This window comes from Hirundo rustica, chromosome Z (assembly GCF_015227805.2).
Source record: "Hirundo rustica isolate bHirRus1 chromosome Z, bHirRus1.pri.v3, whole genome shotgun sequence".
NCBI classification, from domain to species: domain Eukaryota; kingdom Metazoa; phylum Chordata; class Aves; order Passeriformes; family Hirundinidae; genus Hirundo; species Hirundo rustica.
The window spans coordinates 77,716,936-77,737,068 of record NC_053488.1 but is presented as its reverse complement, the minus strand read 5'-3'; the positions used below and the strand labels follow the sequence as shown (position 1 = coordinate 77,737,068).

At 42.5% G+C, this 20,133-nt stretch overlaps 1 protein-coding gene across 1 annotated transcript; it reads right to left on the bottom strand.

Moving 5' to 3' along the window:
• Positions 1–5,449: 5,449 nt before the first annotated feature.
• Positions 5,450–19,727, bottom strand: FKTN (fukutin). The gene is made up of 9 exons (XM_040089448.2): positions 19,485–19,727; positions 18,182–18,241; positions 16,073–16,276; positions 14,348–14,625; positions 13,455–13,587; positions 11,742–11,871; positions 10,502–10,635; positions 10,147–10,274; positions 5,450–7,135 (listed from the first exon to the last, which is right to left on the bottom strand). Exons 1-9 carry the CDS (start codon positions 19,587–19,589, stop codon positions 6,922–6,924), a joined length of 1,386 nt encoding a protein of 461 aa, XP_039945382.1. The 5' UTR covers positions 19,590–19,727; the 3' UTR covers positions 5,450–6,921.
• Positions 19,728–20,133: the final 406 nt, after the last annotated feature.

Genomic DNA, 20,133 nt, shown 5'->3' with positions numbered 1-20,133 from the left:
AATACCTCTACTGTGCTGCAGGGAAAGGCAGGTCCCTGAAGGGTTGAGGGGCAGCAGATTAATTGGCTGACTTCATTAGCGCCTTGCAGCAAAGTGGCTGTAAAAGACCAGCAAGGAAGAGGCTAACAATGGTCTCAGCACACTGACCTAAGCAACAGCTTTATCTCAACAAGAAAGAACAGGCACTTTTTCTGATCAAACTTCAAATGCATTAGAGAGGCATCATTAACCCAGAGAAGTGGCTGCAGCAAACAGGCAGCGGCTAAAGGCATCAGCAGTGCGGGGAAGTCATCAGTTGGCTACAGGTAGTACATAGAGGGTGTTTGATGGAGATAGGTCCCAAACTCCTTCACTGGTGGTGTTCCTGTGTTTCCAGGTATGTTGAAGATACAGCAATTGAGTTTACCATTAATAAATCTATAGATGTTACCAACATGGGTGGGAGTGTGGATCTGCTGCAGGGCAGGAGGGCTCTGCAGAGAGGTCTGGACAGGCTGGACACATGGGACGAGGCCAGTGGGATGGGGTACAACCAGGAGAAATGCTGGGTCCTGCCTTTAGGTCACAACAACCCAACTTGCAGCTCCAGGCTGGGAAAAAGTGGCCGAAGAGCTGGGAAAGGGCCTGGGGGTGCTGGTGACAGCAGCTGGACATGAGCCCAGGGGTGCCCAGGTGGCCAAGAAAGCCAACGGCCCCTGGGCTGTCCCAGCCACGGTGTGGCAGCAGGGGCAGGGCAGTGACCGTCCCTGTGCTGGCACAGCTGAGGGACCACCTCTAATCCTGGGGGCTCCTCTGGGCCCCTCACGACAGGGAATTGAGGGGCTGGAGCGTGTCCAGAGAAGGGAACGGAGCTGGGGAAGGTCTGGTGTCACAGTGTCCGGTTTGCGCTGCCCAGCGCAGCCACAGGCTAGCTCAGTGTGTGTCACTGTGGCAGCGTGGTACGGTCGGGGCAGCAGGCTGGGCGAGCCACCTCCTTCCGGTGGGGACTTGATTCCCCCTCACCAGCGACGGGCACGATGACGGAATAGCAACCGCGGCAGCTGAATGAAAGGCAGACTCCTTTAGGCAGGGTGTAACGGTGTTTATTGCAGGGAGAGGGGCACGTCGCCGGGCACTCTCTGTCTCCCTGCCCAAAAGAGCCCAGATCAAAGCCTGACAGCCACTTATAAACGGGGGAGGGCTGACAACAGGTCACCAATCAGGGAACACGGGGGTGGTAACAGGGGTGTCAACCTTTGAACCTTTAACAAATCACAGGAGGGCAGGAGGGGATTCCCCAGGCACCAGCCTATCACTCGATGCCTCTCCTGGATCTTTCCAGCATCCAGGGAAGGGTCTTGAGTGACAGACAGGGCGACCATGGCGGGGGGGATTGACAGGGACAGGTGCAGGGAAGGAATGACTGACAGAAAACATCTGCTTAAATACCTAACTCATAAGGGAGAAAACTATTACAAAACACAGGGGGGTACAGTGGACTAAACCATTACAAAAATAACTCAAAAATCTTACAAAAATAACTTAATAACACAACTCTCACACCACTACAGTCTGGAGCCCCAGGAGCAGCTGAGGGAGCTGGGAAAGGGGCTCAGCCTGGAGAAAAGGAGGCTCAGGAGGGACCTTCTGGCTCTGCACAACTCCCTGACAGGAGGGGACAGCCAGGGGGGCTCTGCTCCCATGGAACAGCGGTAGAATGAGAGCAAACAGCCTCAAACTGTGCCAGGGGAGGTTTAGGTTGGTCATTAGGAAGAATTTTGTCACAGAAAGGGTGATTGGACATTGGAATGGGCTGCCCAGGGAGGTGGTGGTGTCACTGGCCCCGGAGGCGTATAAGGAAAGGCTGGATGTGGCACTCAGTGCTCTGGTCTGGCTGATAGAGTAGTAATCAGTCATAGGTTGGTCTTAATGATCCCAGAGGTCTTTCCCAACCTACTCGATTCTCTTACATGTATTAATGAGGATCACAGAGCAAAACAACACTACCCAAGAACACCTCCAAGTCAAGCCAAAGCCATACTGACAAACTTTTCCCTGTCTCTGCTGGGATTGACTCACAGAAACACACTTTTATTTCCAAGCACAGAGCAGGTACACCTTGTTTTGGAGGAGTGGAGGCTACATTGCACTGCTGCAAAGGATGTCAGACCCTGGGGCCGAGAAGGCATGCTCCAAAGAAAAAAACATCTCACTTCCTTCCAAATAATGCAGGAGAACCCACTCCATCACTTAACTGGGGGGAAGGGTAGAGAGATATAATCCACTCACCTCTTGTCCCCACAGAGGGATGGGGAGGAGAATCAGGGGAAAACAACCCATAAAACTCATGGGTTGAGATAAGAACAGTTCAATAGCTGAAAACAAAGTAAAATAATAACAACACTGATAAAAACGATAATAACAATATTAATGAGAGAGCAAACCCCAAAAGTGGTGGACAGCATAGTTTGCTTGCCACCCATAGACTGATGCCCATCCCAACCCCAGCAGTGATCAGCCCTCCCACCAACTCCCCCCATTTTAGATCCAGAGTATGACATTCTCTGAAACCCTTGGATTGCTCAGCTCACCTGCCCCAATGGTTTCTTATGCACCTGTCTACTAGTACAGCATAAGAAATTGAAATGTCCTTGATTTAGGGTGTGCATTACATAGCAACAGCTAAAACACAGGCATGTTATCAACATTTATTCTCATACTGAATCCAAAATCACAGCAACACACCAGCTTTTGAAGAGAACATTAACTCTGTCCTAGCTGAAACCATGACAATAAAGAAAATGTTTCTCAGGGAATAAGACGCCAGATGTCTGGTCAGTCACAGAGGGACCCCATTCCACATGACACAAATGTATCTTGGCTTCCTAAAATAAAACAAATAATAATTAAAAAAACCCCCCCAAAAAAAAACAAACACAAAACCAACCAACCACAACAACAACAACAACAACAAAACAAACCAAAAAAACCCCCAAAAAACGCCACACAAACAACCACCACACACACACACAAAAAAAAAAAAAAAAAAAAAAAAACACCACCCACCAACAACACCAAAACCCAACAGCCTGGCCTGGCTCCTGTCTTTACCAGCTGTTCCCTATTTAATCTTCTCTCCATTTCCATGTTTGTTCAGAAATCCTTCTTCCAGTGCAGCTGGAAAAGGTTGTTACCAACAGGCGATCAAGCCTGAATGCTGACAATGTGAGATCATTACAGGGGCCCAAAGAGCAAGCACACAGATTTTTCAACAGAAAATGCTCCTGCCTGCCCCAACTGGCTCCTGAGACACTGCTCCGGGCAGTGGCAGTAGTAAAGAAGGTCTAATGTCGACTCAAGAAGAGAGGCCACACAGTTCAACAGTAGCTCCTTGTGGAAGCTGCTTTACTCAAGAGTTTTGACTTTTCTGACAGGAAGTGGATGGGTGAAAGGCACTGTAATTATTTGCTTTATGTCAAAGAGAGACACTTGGCTTATACTGGTTTTGAAGTGGAAGGAACAGAAATGGCTGAGCTGAGGAAATGCAATACTATTAAGCAAGATTATCGGCTGCTGGTGCCACTTTTCCAAAACAGCTGATGTAGGTCAGTAAACACAAGTGCCAGACATACTTAAATGTCCTTGCACATTGTTTCTCAAGTTCCCTTGTTCTGTTCTGCAATTCACAGTATGACAGAAACACATTAAGAGGAAGAAAGCAAGCCTGAGCAGCGAGGCAACTGCCCTTGAGCTTCCTGAACTGCTGTGTGAACTCAGAGAATTCTGCTGGGGAGTAAAGGACAGAACCACGTCCCTGGGAGACACTGCACTGTGACAAGGTGTCTGTGTTGTTACATATCCCATTCATCTGTGCAAAACACAAAATTACCATGGGCAATGCAAAGCAGAGACTTTTTTCTTGAGTTGGCAGACTTCTAGAAAACTCTAAAGCAAAGGATGCAAGTTGTTTAACACCAGCAACCATCATCTCCCAGGCTCTGCATCAACAGCAAGGGCATAACAAGATCAGCTACTACTTTTCCATCTGGACAGCAGAGAAAGATTCACCTGTACTTCCAGGATCTTCTCCTGCCTGCATCACCACAGTTTTGCCCATCTTCTGTGTCTCAGGTTAAAAGAACAGCATGATGGAACAGACACAGGTCCTTCTGCCAGAATATTGCACTTGGACAAGTGAAAAGCATCAGCATCTCCCTCAGACCCTCCCTGACCTGTGTAGCCAAGCATTGTCCATCCCATGAATGTTCTGCAGCCTCAGTTAGGCCCAGACACACCCTTTTTGGAAGAACTGCACTTGCCCTTATGTTGCAATCACATTTTTTTCAGGTGTTCAAGATGATGCAGTTTTCTTTCATTTCCAGTGGCAATTCACCATCACTCCTAGCATGAGCTCCTGTCTGATTCCAGAAATTTCTTAAGCTCATATACAACGATTTCAGTTTCCACTTTGTAAAAACAGAAAGGTGTAGAATACTACAGAATCATGGGAAATAGGAACTCCCTCCAGTGGGACGATAGGGCTAACTACAGCCAGTCTTTAACTACAGTCAGCCTTGGTTGGCATTTGCCTGATGTGCTCTCAGAGGCCCCCAAGTCACAGGTTTTACACATTTCCACATGTTAAATACTCCAGTTTCTATGCAGGTGGATCAATTTGCATTCCTCACATTTATTTCTATTTCCTACCACCCATGGAAAGGGAGCACACACATCCCTTCCTTTTCTTGTAGTCATCTTTTGTGGCTTTTGAAAACAGCTGTTTATGGTCCCTTCTCTTCAGGCAATGCTATTCTTCAATCTTTCCTTGCTGTTATTCTGGAGCTTTGAACATTTTTCTGTCTTTAACAGCCGCACAAAAATAATGTGAAAAACTTTGTTTACTACAGGGAACCCAAGGGACTTTGCACGTGGTTGCTTAAGACCATTAGGAGAATTTAGGAATTACCCTCCTCCTCAGAACACTTCCAGAATGAAGGCAGTTAGTTAAGAAGGTAACACAGAATTAAGAATCCATTTCAGATGAGGCAGTTCAGGAGAGCCTAAGAGGAAGCATACCCCAATCGGGCTATTTCTGTGGGAATGCCAAGGCTTCACCCTCGTTATCTACCTTCCAAGAGCAGCAGTTCCATGAAGTTCACACCACTCCTGGGCACCCAACCTGTATCCAAGCAGGTAATCTGTGGCCAGAGCACTGCACAGAGAGTGACAGGAGATGTGCAATGTGCAATCTGTGCAACCGAAGGATCCTTTCTCTTACATGTGGGCATCTGCTTTATTCTGAGTATCTTTGTTGTATCCAAGTATCAAAAAGTAAACGCTCAAAGATAGGCAGTCAATAAACAGTGTAAGAAACATTTCAGGATTTTCCTCTGTGTATTATGTCATCGTAACTGCAATGAAGTGTGTTAAATGCTGCCCAAGATGACAAAACAAAGGATGAAACAGAATCTCAAATTGCAAATTAGACTCTCCTTTTAATCAGTGTTAAATAGACACTCGTATCTTCTGAAGAGAAAACATTTTAACCTGAAGAATACCTTACAGGTATAATCAGCTATTCAAGACATCCTCCCTTTGAGGAACATGCATTTCTTTTTCATTAGTCTTCATCTACAAAGTCAAGTATCTGACAGATTATAATTTTCTGAGGGATCTTTTCTTTCACTCTTAAACATTTATCACATCTGAGAAACTCACAGGCTTACTGCATATTATTACACCAAGAAATTCAGAGCAACAGAGTTATGAACATGAAAATCACAAGGACATTCGCTTTTTTCTCCTATTTTAAGGAAAAAAAATTCTACCTGAGAAATTATCCCTTATGATGTCATGGTTACTTTAGCATGTGAATGCTGTTTGCAGTATTTTACATCTCTCTCTTCTTAACCAGGCAGAACAAAAAAGTTACCATCCAATTCAAGAGCCAGACTGACAAATTGTTGCCAGAAACTGAAACATTTACTCCAGTGTTTCAGTGGCAGGAGAAACTGAAACGGAGAGTACTGGCAGGATTGCTGCTGCAAATTTGATGGAACAGTTGGTATTTGTACACATTTCTCCTTTCCCTTAGAGAAAAGTCTCTGTTCTGTGAAACAGAAAACTATGAATAACCCCCATTTCTATCTAGCTGCAGGAAAGTGGGGATAGCTATAATTTAGAAAAATTCAGTCAAACCTTTTACAGGGAGACCACAAGGACTGGGACATTAAAATCAGAATTTTATTTACCATGGGGAAGCCATCCCAGCAGCTTGCACCTTCACGTTCTTAAAGAGGAAAAGGACAAACTGAAAAATGTCCAATGAGAATAGTTTCTCCTTCTGTTCACCTAGTGTTACAGCATTACCAGATACCTCCTAGGTGTAAAGCAGGTGGTCACACAGACTCTGTAACACAGAAACATTCCCCTCCCAAGAGCAACCCATTGCTGAGGGCAGGGATGTACCAGTCTCAAATCAAGCACATTAGAGCTACTCATAATTCTGGTGTTTTGAAGTTAAACAGTCACACAATCTCCTTTGAAAAAAGAGGAACTTCTCTAAGATTTTCCCATCCTAACCTTCTCTCAAGCTTGAAAATCGAATAGTGAAGGTTTTGATGGTCTCAGAAATGTGGAAACCACCTGGCCACTGTTTACATTTAAACAGTCAACTGCCCATAAGTCCACCGCAGTCCTCTCTACTCCCTTTATGCAGCTTTTCTTTCAGCTTCCCTTCCCTGCAGTTGCTTTTCATATTCTCCTTTAACCACTTGGAAAAAGCATGACGAAGGTGAAGAAAATACCTGTTAAGCAAAGGGAAGGACATGCCTCCTTAAGAAACACATAGGGTGTTACAAAGGGAATGGATGTCAACACCTTTGGGCACTGGGAAATCACAGACTGACAGTTCTGGGGACAGCCTCAGTCAGCAGCCAGGGGTCAGTAGATTTGGATTACATTGTCCCATTCATCAATAGGCCAGACTCCATTGTCCTGCACGTTGAAGGGTGAGTTCTTCCAGTCCCAGGTCTTAACAGGCACCTTCCACTCTGGGCCATAGTTGGCCTCCACGTACTGCAGGGTTTCACAGGGCACATGGACCTTGAGTTCCACAAATTCAGTCCAGCAGAGAGTAAACTTGGGAAAGAGATACCTGTGCCAGAACAAAAGGGCATGGTCACTGGCAGAAGGCTAGAATGTACCACTAAGTCAGTCCAAGGAGAAAGCAAGCAACTGTGGCAAGTGGCCATGTTACATTTACACAGTTTTTTCTCTTACACACTAGAAAAGGATGTTAGCAACTGGTGAACATTTGCTTCACGTGCTTAGGAAGGAGCAGTCCTAATTCTTGATTATAATCACATCACTCTGCCACCTATAGGTTAGTCCCTGCCTCGGCTTTGCCTGTTACAAACGGGATTTAATAATTACCCCTTTTAGAAAGGTGACGGTGATACATGTTTACAGCAGTGGTAAATTTCATAGTTTAACCAAAATGACAATCGATAGAAGTGTGGGAGTTGAGGTGCTAAACAATACCAGTCTACTCACTATTCCTACAGAGAATCACTCCCACTTCTGAAGTTCTGAATGTTTCCACACACAACCCCCCTAAAAAACGTGATCCTAAAATTACTTTTCACAGGTTAAAATGAAACCGTAAACACTTTGTCCTTTTAAAAAAAGGTTTGTATATTTGTATGATGAGCAAGAACTTCCCCCCTCCATCTTGCAGGCATGAAGTTAATTTTATTTCTAAGCTCTCAGCAAACAATATGAGAAAATAACATAATTTTGCTTCATGTCTTAAAAGGAGGGAAAGAACAAAAAGTGATCAAGCATTTTTGGGTATATATCCCAGAGACTGCTGATTCAACTATACTCTTACACAAAGTCCTCTTTGTTAAAAAGCTACAGAAATAACTCACTTTAAGGATTAAAGCAAACAATGTGGATTTGATTCCCAGACTCCATTTTTGTGCACACTAATTTCCTGCTGGAGAATGCAACTGTCCAGTATTAAATCTGCAAACAAATAAGAAGCCTCAATTGCTGCAGCTCTCAGACAGTATCAGGAGGATGCACATGCTCAGGTCAGAAATGCTGAGGAAGTGTTTGTGCACATGGAAATGCAAACCACACAGCCAGACTGTGAGGGTTAGAAACCATCTCTCCAAGTAAACAGAGGCTAAAAATGACTATGAGAAATATATCACAGACTCAATGAAAAATGCTTTAGTTCACTACCCTGTAATTTAGATGCATAGAAAGTATGCCTGTGCAAATATTTAGCTTTATGAAGAAAACCCCTTCTACCTTTCAGTTTTAATCTTAGAAGAGAACTTTGACCCTTCTCTGTGATGACCTAGTAGCAATCAATAGCTCTTCTGACATTATAATTCATTTAAATTTGTTAGAGCGGATTTAGGATTCAGCATGAGCAAATAATCACTCCTCTTCTGACTGACCTCCTTGCTTTTGCTTTCCTCCAAAATTCTGACAGGGCTAGATACTAAGCAAAACTGAGGGTCACTCTGGTGTTGCACATATTCAATTAAGCATGCCATACATCTCACAGTTACAAAAGCTGGATCTCTTTTCTCTTTTTGAAGATGTATTTGGAACAACACATGTCTGGAATTACTTGGCTAATGATTCTGAACAACTACAGCTCTGACATGGCTCAGGGCCCTTACGGCAGTAAACAAGCAGTTTTCCTGGTCCTTTTCTGTGTATACTAAACTAAGAAATACCGGCTCAGAATTAGAAGCTTGGCTTCCTTATGATGCTATGCCTAAGCAAAGTCATTACTGAACTAAACAGCTACATTTGGAACTTTTAATAAGCTACCACCAAAAATAAGTATGAAGCTACAAGAAGAGGAGAGAGCTTTTTGGAAGACAGAGTTCCAAAAGAGCTGTAATACCCAAGGATACAGAAGGTGGAGTGCAGCACATGGTCACATTTACCCCCTATTCTCAGGCCTTGAACCAGTCATTAAAAAAAAGCAGGGGAAAACCATCTCTCAGTTATCCAAGGTTTGATGGAATTTTGAAGTGTCGACTCCAGTGGCATTGAAACGGCTCCTGCAATTTAAATGCAACAGGAGCACAAAGGAAGGGACTCCTATGGTCAGCTTGCTTTTCAGAATGCACCATACATGAAAACAGAACTGGTATTGTATTCTAAAAAACCCCAAAAACTTTGCTACACAGTGCATTTTCTGTAGGGATATTCCAAGAGCTCTTTCTTTAGTCTATTTCTGAATGTGCCTTTTGAAGCTGGCTATCAAGTAGCTTTCCCAGTCTTTATTTATCACTTCAGAACAAAGAAAACTAAGACAAGGATTTGGACATAATCTCCAACTGGATGACAGTGCTCACTAAATTCCCACTAGCTAAATGCAAACAAATACAATTCCAGCAATATATTAAAGATAACCTATTAAATAAATCCTACAGAAGTCTACAAGGCTTTCAACTAGTCTGCAGCTATCTTCTTCTGACTGAAGGTGTGGGATTGGAAGAAATAAATCTAATTATTGAAACATATATTCAGTTTGCTTAGTTGATTGGAAAGCTTGTTTGCTGATTAAATACTGAAAGGCGCGAAAAAGAAACACAGGATCCTATTCAAAATTCCATTTTCAGAACATGAAGAGTAAGGCTTGCAGAAATTGTCTGTGTTGCTGTCACAACACTAGTCAACCCAGTTTTCCAAATTGCTAGCTCAAAATCCCACATTGTGGACTTTACTGTGCAAGGAGGGTTGAGGCTTTTTGCCATAATATTTCTTCATCAAGACAGCTGCTTAAGGATTAATCTACTACAAAATCAGATTGTGAAATAACATTGTAGAGACTTTTTCTCATCTTGGGTGTTTATGTAACTGGGAGCCTGTTACAGTCAGGTAAGATCTGCTCGATACATGATATGCCAGCTCTGCTTTTGATTTCACAAGAGATCTGACATTTACTTTCTAGTAAGGCAGAGGACTGTTCTCTCTCTCTGCTCCACTGATCTCAGAGTGTAGAATCTCCTCTGATTCACCTCTGACATCCACATTTCCACAAAGAGCACAGACTTTACCAGGCGACAGCACATAAAATGCCATCACTAGCTTGTTCAATTTCTTTCCTATCAGTGGTAAAAATTCAGTTCTTACTTAAATTTCTTGCCCGATTTGGCCTGAGTTCCTCCATTCCATATGTGGTCATCCTCTTCATAGAAGAAAAAAATATCAAGTTTCACATCATCTTCTCCCTGAAAAGAAAGTTCCAAGCTATCTTCCACCTGGAAGACAAAAATACACACTGTATATACATAACAATAAAAAGCAACTTATGGCAGCAGAAAACAAAATAATTTTTATCAGATATACAGGGTGACTTCTATTCTAACTGAAGAAAACAGTAACTACACTATTTTCCAACTTTATTAAACACTGCAGCAACTGAAATCAAAATTACAAAGCGACAGAAACACATACATGAAACATAAAATGTTCATTTGCTATGTACCTTGCCAAATTTGTGCTTCAGTGGCAACCCTGCATTCTGAAAGGCTGGAATGATATCTGCTTTGTAGTCCCTTATAAAGATTCCCAAATCCACATCTTTGCTGTGAGGAATGACGTTGCACTGCCTATACCAGCCTGAGGGGGAAAAAATAAACCAGTAAAATCTCAAAACTAGTTAATTCAGGAACATGAATTCAACAGAACTAGAGCAACACAAAAATGAGCTGCCTTAAGATCACCAGGCAAAAGTCTTTGACTGAGGCCATAAGCAAGACTTCAGCCTTTTTTTAGTATGGGATGAACCACATCCAAGGAAACAAGTATCACTGCACTTACAGTAATCTCTCTTTCTTCGGAAAGCCAAGAATGTGAGAGAAAACAAAGATAATATATCTTAAATTTCCTAATTTAAATGCATTTATATTAAAAAAAAATAAATGCTTATGTGGCCCTAAATCTAATCAGCAATTAACAGCTACAGGGCCACAGCTGTGCTTCTGATTTGCAACTATTGTTTCATACTGCATCCATGATGTTAATCATCTTCCAATCATGACTGCTGAGCAAAAAGACATGAAGTGGGACATCCTTTTGTCTGTTTCATTAAGGCATCTTTTAGTAACTGCTCATTCAGAAAATTATATTCCCTAGGATTAAATAAATACAAGGCAAATGTGCACACATGAGTTCTCACAAAGTGTTTCAATAACAAAAGAATCCTCATTAGAGATGATACTTCTACCTTCAGAAGAATTAAAAACTTGCATTACCTACTCTGATGGATTGTCATTTTATTAAAAGTTTGTTTTGAGAGAAAATAAATTAACGTAAACTGTACTTTAGAAGTTAGCAACAAGTATCTAATTGCATGGGAAGAAAAACAGGTTTAGAGTGTACTTGGACAGCAGAAATATGTGCTCATCACTGTGTTTCCCAACTGGCACTTCACTGAATTCCAAGTCACACAAATTCAGGAACTGTTGATTACATCCTAGCAGGGATGAACACAAGACAGGTAACTGCTTACAACACTAAAAGCTTCACTGGAAATTTGCCCAGCATCTCTGCAGTTCAGGTTTCTAAAGAAAGAGCATTTTTTCAGAATCCAGAAGGCCTATTGCAATATAGGTAATACCTTCCAACCCAGTACATTTGGCATCTGCTGACATCACAAAAAATGGAGGATGAAGTGCTTAAAGTTTCAGGCGAGTTTAAAAATGCAACACAACACAAATTTTTACCAAGACATGTTCCACTGCTCAGCCAGAACTTCACTCCCAAGTTATTCAGTGTCAGGGCAGCCAGATGAAGCAAGGATTTTGCCTTTTTCCTGAATTCCACTGCTTCAAGAGAGGCATCATCAGGATACAGCTGGAAGGCAAGAATAAGCAAGTTACTGTCAGAGAGCAAATTTGTCCCTTCATTTTTTCAGTGTCCTAGGAAAAAATGACCTGAATACCTGGGCTAGTGTCTGTTCTTAAATACACAGTCCATTTTCAGAACGTGCACTGGAATGACAAGTTGCAATTAAAACTCATAATCAACCTTCCTTTTTTTTCCCTAACCACCAGAATGAAATTTCACAGTAGACTAGAAAATGAAAATATGTATTAGACATTGATTCTCAGCACTTGCCAGCAACATGGGTGAGCCCTTGTTCTGGACATGCTCAACTCCATTCCTGGAATCCAAACACGGGGGCAGAATCAGTCCCTGGCAGCACATCAAGGCTTTTCCAACCTCCAGGACTCCATGATTAATTTATTTGGCGCCACCAAGTGTCAGAATTGGGTGCTGAGTTTTAAGGAGAGCTGACAAGAAGGACAAACTGTGCGAACACACAAATCTTCCAGACAGAACCTTGGTAAGGTCTGCCATCCATGTAAAGCCAAAACCAACACAGGAGGCTGGGCAAACATTACTAGTTCCAACAAAGGAACAACCACTCGGCTTTGTGATGGATTTCTTCAACAGCTCATGGGCAAAAACAGACAAAACGAACTTTACAAAACAGGTGCCAGCTGCTTGTCTCAGTTAAAAAAAAAGCTCAATAAACATTTAGGGGCACATTTTCTCTGCCTGTGGTGGCTTCTGCCTGCAGGCTGGAGTGGATTATATTTTTCTGTTATCCACACGTGAAGGGACAACATATGGATGCCCTTGTGACCCTCCTGCTACCCAAATAAGGATCTACAGCCTCCTAGAGTGAACAGGAGTGGTCCTCCCTTTCCCCAGCACCTCAATGACTGAAGACTGAAGCCTCCAGCACAGTTTTTCCTCCTTTCATGAGCCCAGAGATGGCTCAAATTCAGTGACCTGACTTTGACTTTGCAGTCTTAACTGTGAACCCTTGATCACTTTGTAAGTCATGTCATTTCCACGTTAGGACAAAATGCCCCCCACATTGCTGCAGACTTTTTTATCTGCTAAATCAAGTAGCAAAATTCTAAATATGATGCTCTGAATAGTGGTGAAAACATCAGCTTATACAGCTGGAAAAGCAATTTAATCAGTCACTTTGGAATTTCAAATAAGCCAAATGAGGAACGTGGAACTGCAGGATATTGTTTAAAAAAACATAAAATAAAACACTTCTCAAAACTTGAGGACTGCCACAAGGAAGGTTTTCAGCCATGAAGATACATGAGATCTTAGTTTCATTTACATGAGATCCATTCAACATTAGGGGTGTGTAAGAACTATGCATATGTTGATTCCCTCTTGGAAAACAATGTGCTCACAAGTGAAAAAACAAGAAGGCATGACCTTCAGGTAAAGTTTTGATTTCATTACCATTTAGTAAGCTCTGTGGAATGAGAATCAAGGGTTGTATTTAGCCTTCTGCATTGTGAACAGTCCCATTTATACCAGAAAAAACAGTGGACTGTTCTTAGGTTTGGGTCAATCTGTTAAAACACATTTCATCTCAGAGACACCATCTGGTTACCACTAACCTGAAAGAAAGCCCGAGCTTCTCTGTACCTACATTCAAGAAATCTAGAGTGGGACATCTCCTCTAGAAAACTGGACGGGTATTTTGGAATTTGAACTTTTAAGTCATCAATGGAAACAAGCAGAAGTTCTGGCCTGCACAGAAAGAAAGATAATATATTACCCTATTTAATTCCTTTATAAAACACATGGCATTTTTTCTTTTAACTCAGGTTATAATCTTAATGCACACTACTGGCAGTGATACCTCTGTCCAAATACAGCCAAAACAAATTATAAATTAAAAAAGCAACAAGAGCTTCACCAAATTCCCCATATGTTTCAAAACTTTGTTTAAAAATAATTCCTACACCTCCAAACCCCAAGTTAGTTTGTCGAGTCATTGATTCCTTTACTGACACATGACTTGAATTTGTTCAGAGATGTTGTTCAGTGCATTTTAAAATTCAGGCTATTTAGTTGTCTAAGTACGGGATGCACTTTAGGATCAAATACACTCTGTACTTTGAGGCTATTTGCTTTTAAAAATTAAAAACCTTCATAATGATTGAAGTGGGATTATTTAACAGCTTATACAGTTTACAGCAAACGTTTAGGCACATAATTCATACAGATTCCATGTTTTAAAAGGATGAAAGAATGGGGTCAAATTAAGGGAAAAAGTTCAAAAGATTTATTGCTTTATTTTATCTCAAAATATTGAGACATGTGAAATGTCTCAATATTTTTCTCATTTTCTCAGAAATAATGTTCTCAAAGCCTGCACTTTGGGGCCTGAATCGTACCTGAGCTGAATTGTAGAACCTGACTATAGGAAAGAGAGTAGTTTTACACACAGAGAAGGTAATTTTGGGAGTGCCATGATGGCTTTCTCCTTCCCTTAGTCTGAACTTACTTTTCATAAGCCCCAGAGTAGCGACCGAAGTGCAGTTTCCGGAAAGGCACAAACTTTCTGTCCATGTGTTGCTTGAGTCTCAGGGGTCCATGCCAGAGGAAATTGCCACTCCTTTCATAGAAGACCACCAGGTGAATGGCATGAGATGCCAATTTGAATATGTAGTGCACGGGAATTTCCATCCCAGAGAGGTCATCCATTCCATCCAAGCGGGGGTCCTTGTTTATAATCTTTAGCCACTGGAACCCCATCCTCTCAGCAGTTCTAAAAAGGTCCACCTGAAAATGAGGAAGACAGGAGGCAGAGCAGGCAAAACATTAGAGAAACCAAAACTGGAAGCCAAATTCTTATTATTAACTCACATCATTCCCCATTTTCATTTTATAATCAGACTTAAGCACAAATGAATCAAAAATCTCTAAGAGCTTGAAGACCAGCAGTCATAAGCAATTCTAACCACCTTCCTTCCTTGTCTTAAATTTTGTCCTTCAAACTATAAAATGAAACAACAAATAAATGTTGTAAGCCATGCTTGGATTAGGTTTGTTCCTTGCCATACCATCCTACCCTGCACTCTCAAACTATTCTCTAAAACTGCTCTGCCAAATTTCGTGTTCCCAAGTCCTTGAATAATAACATCACTAACACAAAAATGATTATTCCAAAACCTTCTTTTGTGGGACAAATAAAAATCTCACCAAACAGTGAGCACTGCACTCAGGTAACAGGCTTTAATATTTTCACAAACAAAGGGAATTAAATTCTGTCTGATTTAAAAAAAAAAAAAAAAAAAAAAAAAAAACACCACAATAAAAGCCCCCCTCAGCATGTGAAGAGCCTTTCCGTTTCCCCCCTTGACATGTTTTGTATAATCATATCAGCTTCTCCTCTGAATGATACAGGAATTATCACTGAGACACAAAGCAGCAGGAAATGGATTTATCTCAGTGTGCTGTTACACAATTTTACTCCTAGTTTCTTGAATTCCTTCACACGTAAAACTGCCTGATCAGGCTCACAGTGACACCCCTCTTCAGTCAAGTTCTTCAGTGAAATAGTCACTGACCATTTCAGGGGAGAGCTGTTCACCATTGGTATCTTTAGTGTGTAGAAAATAATCTAATATATACTTCCAGATTATAATTAATTGATGAAATAATCTTGGGTTTAATTTTGTCTTTCATCACATGCTACACCTCTATTTTCAACATAGCCATTAAAAAATATCATAACACCACAGAGAGCAGAGATACCAACACATTAGGTGAAATGGTATTAAGTAAAAGGATGTGCTAAAAGAAATGTAAACCAGCAGGTAATTTTTCCAGACTTGTCACATCAATACCTGCATTTCCTTCTTGATAAGTCCCCAAACTCCAGATTTATAACAGTTGCACCTACATTACAGGCTCAAGGTTCTCCTCCCTCCTTTCTAACAGACCTTTCTTTCTTTTCAGCATAGACTCTGACTACCAGTGATTTTTTTTTTTTTTTTTTTTTTTTTTTTAATATTGCAGACAGCCCCTATAAAGTTTTAGCTATAAATTACTCCTAATATATCTGGGCTAGTAAAATGGGCAACTTCTGCTTTAAAAAAAGTTTCCTCTGCCTACAATATTACCACCACATGAATTCAGATACAAATATGAAAGCATTAAGTGAAAACATCAAAGAACAGCTGAATGCATTAAAATACACAAATGTGAACTGAAAACATGCACTTACTTCATGTTTCCATGTTTTGTCCAGAAGTGCAAAAGTAGTAAAGTCTCTTGGAGCACAGAAGTATTTGCATTCTGGGCTGGGGCCATCAGGAGAGCTTCTGATCTGTTCAATGTCTTTATCAACCAGTCCCAGAATCAAAGGATCGATCAAATACACTGGAATATTGTGACTGGATATTAATCCTAGGAACCTCCTAACCACATGCTGTTTGACAGAGGAAAGAAACACCATCTTTGCATTAAAACTCATTGACAGAAACCCCAACCCACTGAAAGAAGGAATACTTATCTCCCAATACATCCTTTGAGTGCACACTTTACTTCCACAAACAGCTGTGAGACAGAGTGAGAAGGTAGGATGCAAGTGCCACAGAATTTGGATTCTGGTCTTCCCAGGGCACTCAGCATTCCATAAGGAGTTAAAAGCTGCAGCAAGAATGTTCTGTGTCCTATGCAAGGAGTTAGTAACTTGATTCAGGGGAGAACATTAATCAAGCACATTTAAATGTCCATGGTACACAGAAACCATTTACAGCAGCCAGTCACCCTGCTACTTAAATGTATTCACCTCTAACATTTAAATTTAATGATTTTAAAGCTCTGTCTTCAGAGAGATGTGAAAACCTGAAGACAGGATGTGGGACAATAACAGAATTTTGGCAGCAGCATTACCTATGTGGTACAGGCAGAAGCAAGGCTACCTTCATAGTGATTTCAGCTACCGGGAGCTGCAAGGTAAGTGATGTGCTTGCATTACTTCTGTAACTAAAACTGGCACACCAGACTGATGAACAAGAAAAAAATCTGCACAAAAGTACCTAATTTCCCTCCCCCACCCCATCACTTCTCCAGGAAGACAAGATGCTTTCAGCTGAAATTTAAATAAGTTTTTAAAAACTCCAAACAAACAAAAACAAACAAACATAAATAATGGTAGAAAGACATGGCCTTGATGTTAAGTCATCAAGAGAAATATGTTCAAATTTAGTATTTTGGACACACATCACTGCAGGGACTCCGAGGAAAGCCTGAAGTGCAATAGGTGGCAGGATTACGGAGCATCCTTTATCACTAATGATCTCAGAAGAGCAAGTTAAATCTTTAGGAAAGCTCTGCCCACAGACTGGAAGTCCCATGTGACTGCGACACCTCACACCTGGTAGGAAGTTCCAATGGTATCACCTCCAAGGATAGCAAGGGGTTCCTGGCACAAGCAAGCAGTCCACAGAGCAGTTGGTTTGGGTTTTTTCCAAGGACAATTCTTAACCAGAGCAGCTTCCCTCTTGCTCAGCAGAAACCAGGCCTTTAAATGGCCATTCTGCTAATTGGCAATATTATCATGTTTCATCTAAACTGAAAGGCAGCCAGCTCCCAGCACATCCTACTCCTTAACCATCTGTGCTGTTTTTTCCACTGGGAGATCAGTTAACAAAGTCTTCTGTAAAACTGTTTCCAAACAAATTCTAACTACAAATAAGATAGGGGACCTTCTGATTCCCCAGGGTGGGTGTTTTGGTTGTATTCAATCTTGCAAGCCTGAAGCAAGACACAACAAATATCCTATTTCAAGCACCTAACAGCACCCCCAGCACTGGTCATGAGGGCTGTAAAGCAGAAGCTGGTGAATGCTGAAATGTTACATCTTCCTGCTTATGAATAGCTTTACAACCCAGCATAAGCAGGCAACAAAACTGACCAGCAGGTCAGATACCTAGAGTGGGCAAAGGAGGATTGTGTGACCCAGGATCTTCTCAGACCAACAAAAAGGCTGCATGGCAAACCACCCAATCTGTTCAACACTCAGCCTGAAAGGACTGAAAACTCTGGATCAGTATTTCTGTATCAGAAAGAACAAGTGATGCTTCCTGAAACATTAACAACACATCTAAGCGCTACATTGGCAAACGCTGTAAAGCTGTAACTGTTTCTCAGTTTACTTTATATTCGTGTTTTGATACTCTCTTTACTGAGCAAAGTTAAAGTGTATCTCTTCAACCTCCAAAGAAGAAAGCGCCCAGGGAAGAGACCAGAACTGGACCCAGAATTTGCAGTTCCAACTGAGTTCTGAAACTTGTGAAAGAGCTGCATGAACCAAAGACACTGTACATACCCATCTAGTGCTGTCTTGGCCTGACTGGCTTCCTCTGACTTTGGAAAAAGCTGCTCCATTCTATTAAAAAAAAAGGGAAGGGCGAGGGAAAAAGAAGAGAAAAACCCCCAAAGTTTCAGATAAATCCTTGCTTTCTTAACATGACATTCAGGGTAATTATCTACTTTATGGTTATGGCTGGGGTTATGCCTCTTGTCACTCAGCTACAGCACTTAATGTAAAATGATAAACAATTGCTGTGGCTTAAGTATATTTAGAAGGACAACCCAAGCCTCAAGGACCTCCAGACATGCAATGACTGAGTGGCGAGACCTCAGGTTTCCAAGCCAATGTGCCAGCAAATGTAAAACAGGAGGATGACAAACCCTGTCAGGCAAATACCACAGGGGCAAAGACAACGGGACTGTGCCTCAGTCTTTCCAGGTGTAATCCTAGACAATCCCATTTTAAAGACAGCATATTCATATGAGAAGCCAAGGCAGCTTATGGCTCAGCTTTTGGCTTTTCAAAAGCACAAAGAATTTCTCAGCTGTTGCTTAAAAATCAGAAACTGTGAGAAAGAAGTTGAAGGTTGCAGCACCACCTGTCACTGACACTGCCTGCACTTAGTAAGGAAAGAAAAGCCAAAAAAGAAGTCATGGTACTTTGAAACCTACACAGTTCTTCTGTCAAAATGAACAGAGTTCCTTCGTTGAATCGCAGTTGCAACTGTAAACTATGAAGCCACTAGAGGATTTAATTTACAGTAACATTCACTTCTTTTGCTGTTGCAGAAAATCTCTCAGCTGGACGTTCCAGGTCAGGTATAAAAATATGTACAAACAGCATTCCAGGTATAAAAGGAGGATTTAAGCTGTGACATCCAGCATATTAGGAGCACTGAGTCACAAAGACCTAAGGCGACTTTAGAAAAAGTTGGGATTTCTCTCCACTACACCAGTGTTGGAAAACCTGCACCCAGCAGAGAGCCCACATACAGCGCTTGTACTTCGGTCGCAATAAGCCACCGAGCAACGAGAGCTGAGGGTTAAAAGCCGTGGCGGCTCAAAACTGGCGGGGGCGTAATTCCCTCCAAGAGAAATCGGATGGCCCAGGCTGACACAGTGACTTGGATACCAGGCTAGGAACTCGAACCAGACTGTACCCCTACCGCACGACACCGGCTTAGGCTCCCCGCCCGCCCTACGCCCACCCTGAAGGCACTCCGAGCCGCTCCAGGGAATTCCAGGGGCGGGATTAATGCCCACACGGCGCTCCGCAGGGAAACGCAGCCAGGCGCCGGGCAGAGCGCTCCTTCTCTCACCTTTTGCGACAGGTAGAACTTGTAATAGCACAGCTGGAAGAGCAGGAAAATCAAGCTGGTCAGCGATAGGAGAGCCAGGACCACGTTCCTGTTGATTTTCTGCATCAGCCCCGCGGCGCTCCGGGAGCCGCTGCCCGGCCGCTCTTACCGCGATGCGGCTTCAGGCCGGAAAGCGCCGCAGCAAAGTGCCGCCCGCCGTCGTAAAAGCCCCCACCCCGGCTGTCGTAAACCTCCCTCACAGGGGTCTCCCACCCACTCGGAATCCCCTCAAATCCCCCAAAACGAGGCGGGGGTAAAACGACTCAGCGAGAGACACACAGGGTTGCAGATTTTTATATTAGTACAAAACATCGCGTCACACGCGGACGGCTCGTCCCCGCTCCCGCTCCCACTCCCCTCCTTGCCGGGGGTACCGGGCAGGGAACCCGCGGTGCGGCCCAGGGATGCTCGCGATCACCGGGAACTGCCCCGAAGGCAGCCCAGGGCCAGGCTGGCCCTGCCACAGGACACCCAAAAATAGCGATACTGGGGCACGACGTCAACACAAGTCACGGTCAGCGTCCATCCAAAACACCGCAGCCCTCAAAAAAAAAAAAAAAAAAAAAAAAAAAAAAAAAAAAAAAAAAAAAAAAAAAAAAAAAAACCCAAA

Coding starts and splice junctions, on each gene's coding strand:
- FKTN (XM_040089448.2), bottom strand. CDS start 19,589: ATGCAGAAAATCAACAGGAACGTGGTCCTGGCTCTCCTATCGCTGACC. Junction 14,626..16,072: donor ACAAAACATGGAAACATGAA/GTAAGTGCATGT, acceptor CCTCATTTTCAG/GTGGACCTTTTTAGAACTGC. Junction 10,275..10,501: donor TGAAGCACAAATTTGGCAAG/GTACATAGCAAA, acceptor TTTGTCTTCCAG/GTGGAAGATAGCTTGGAACT.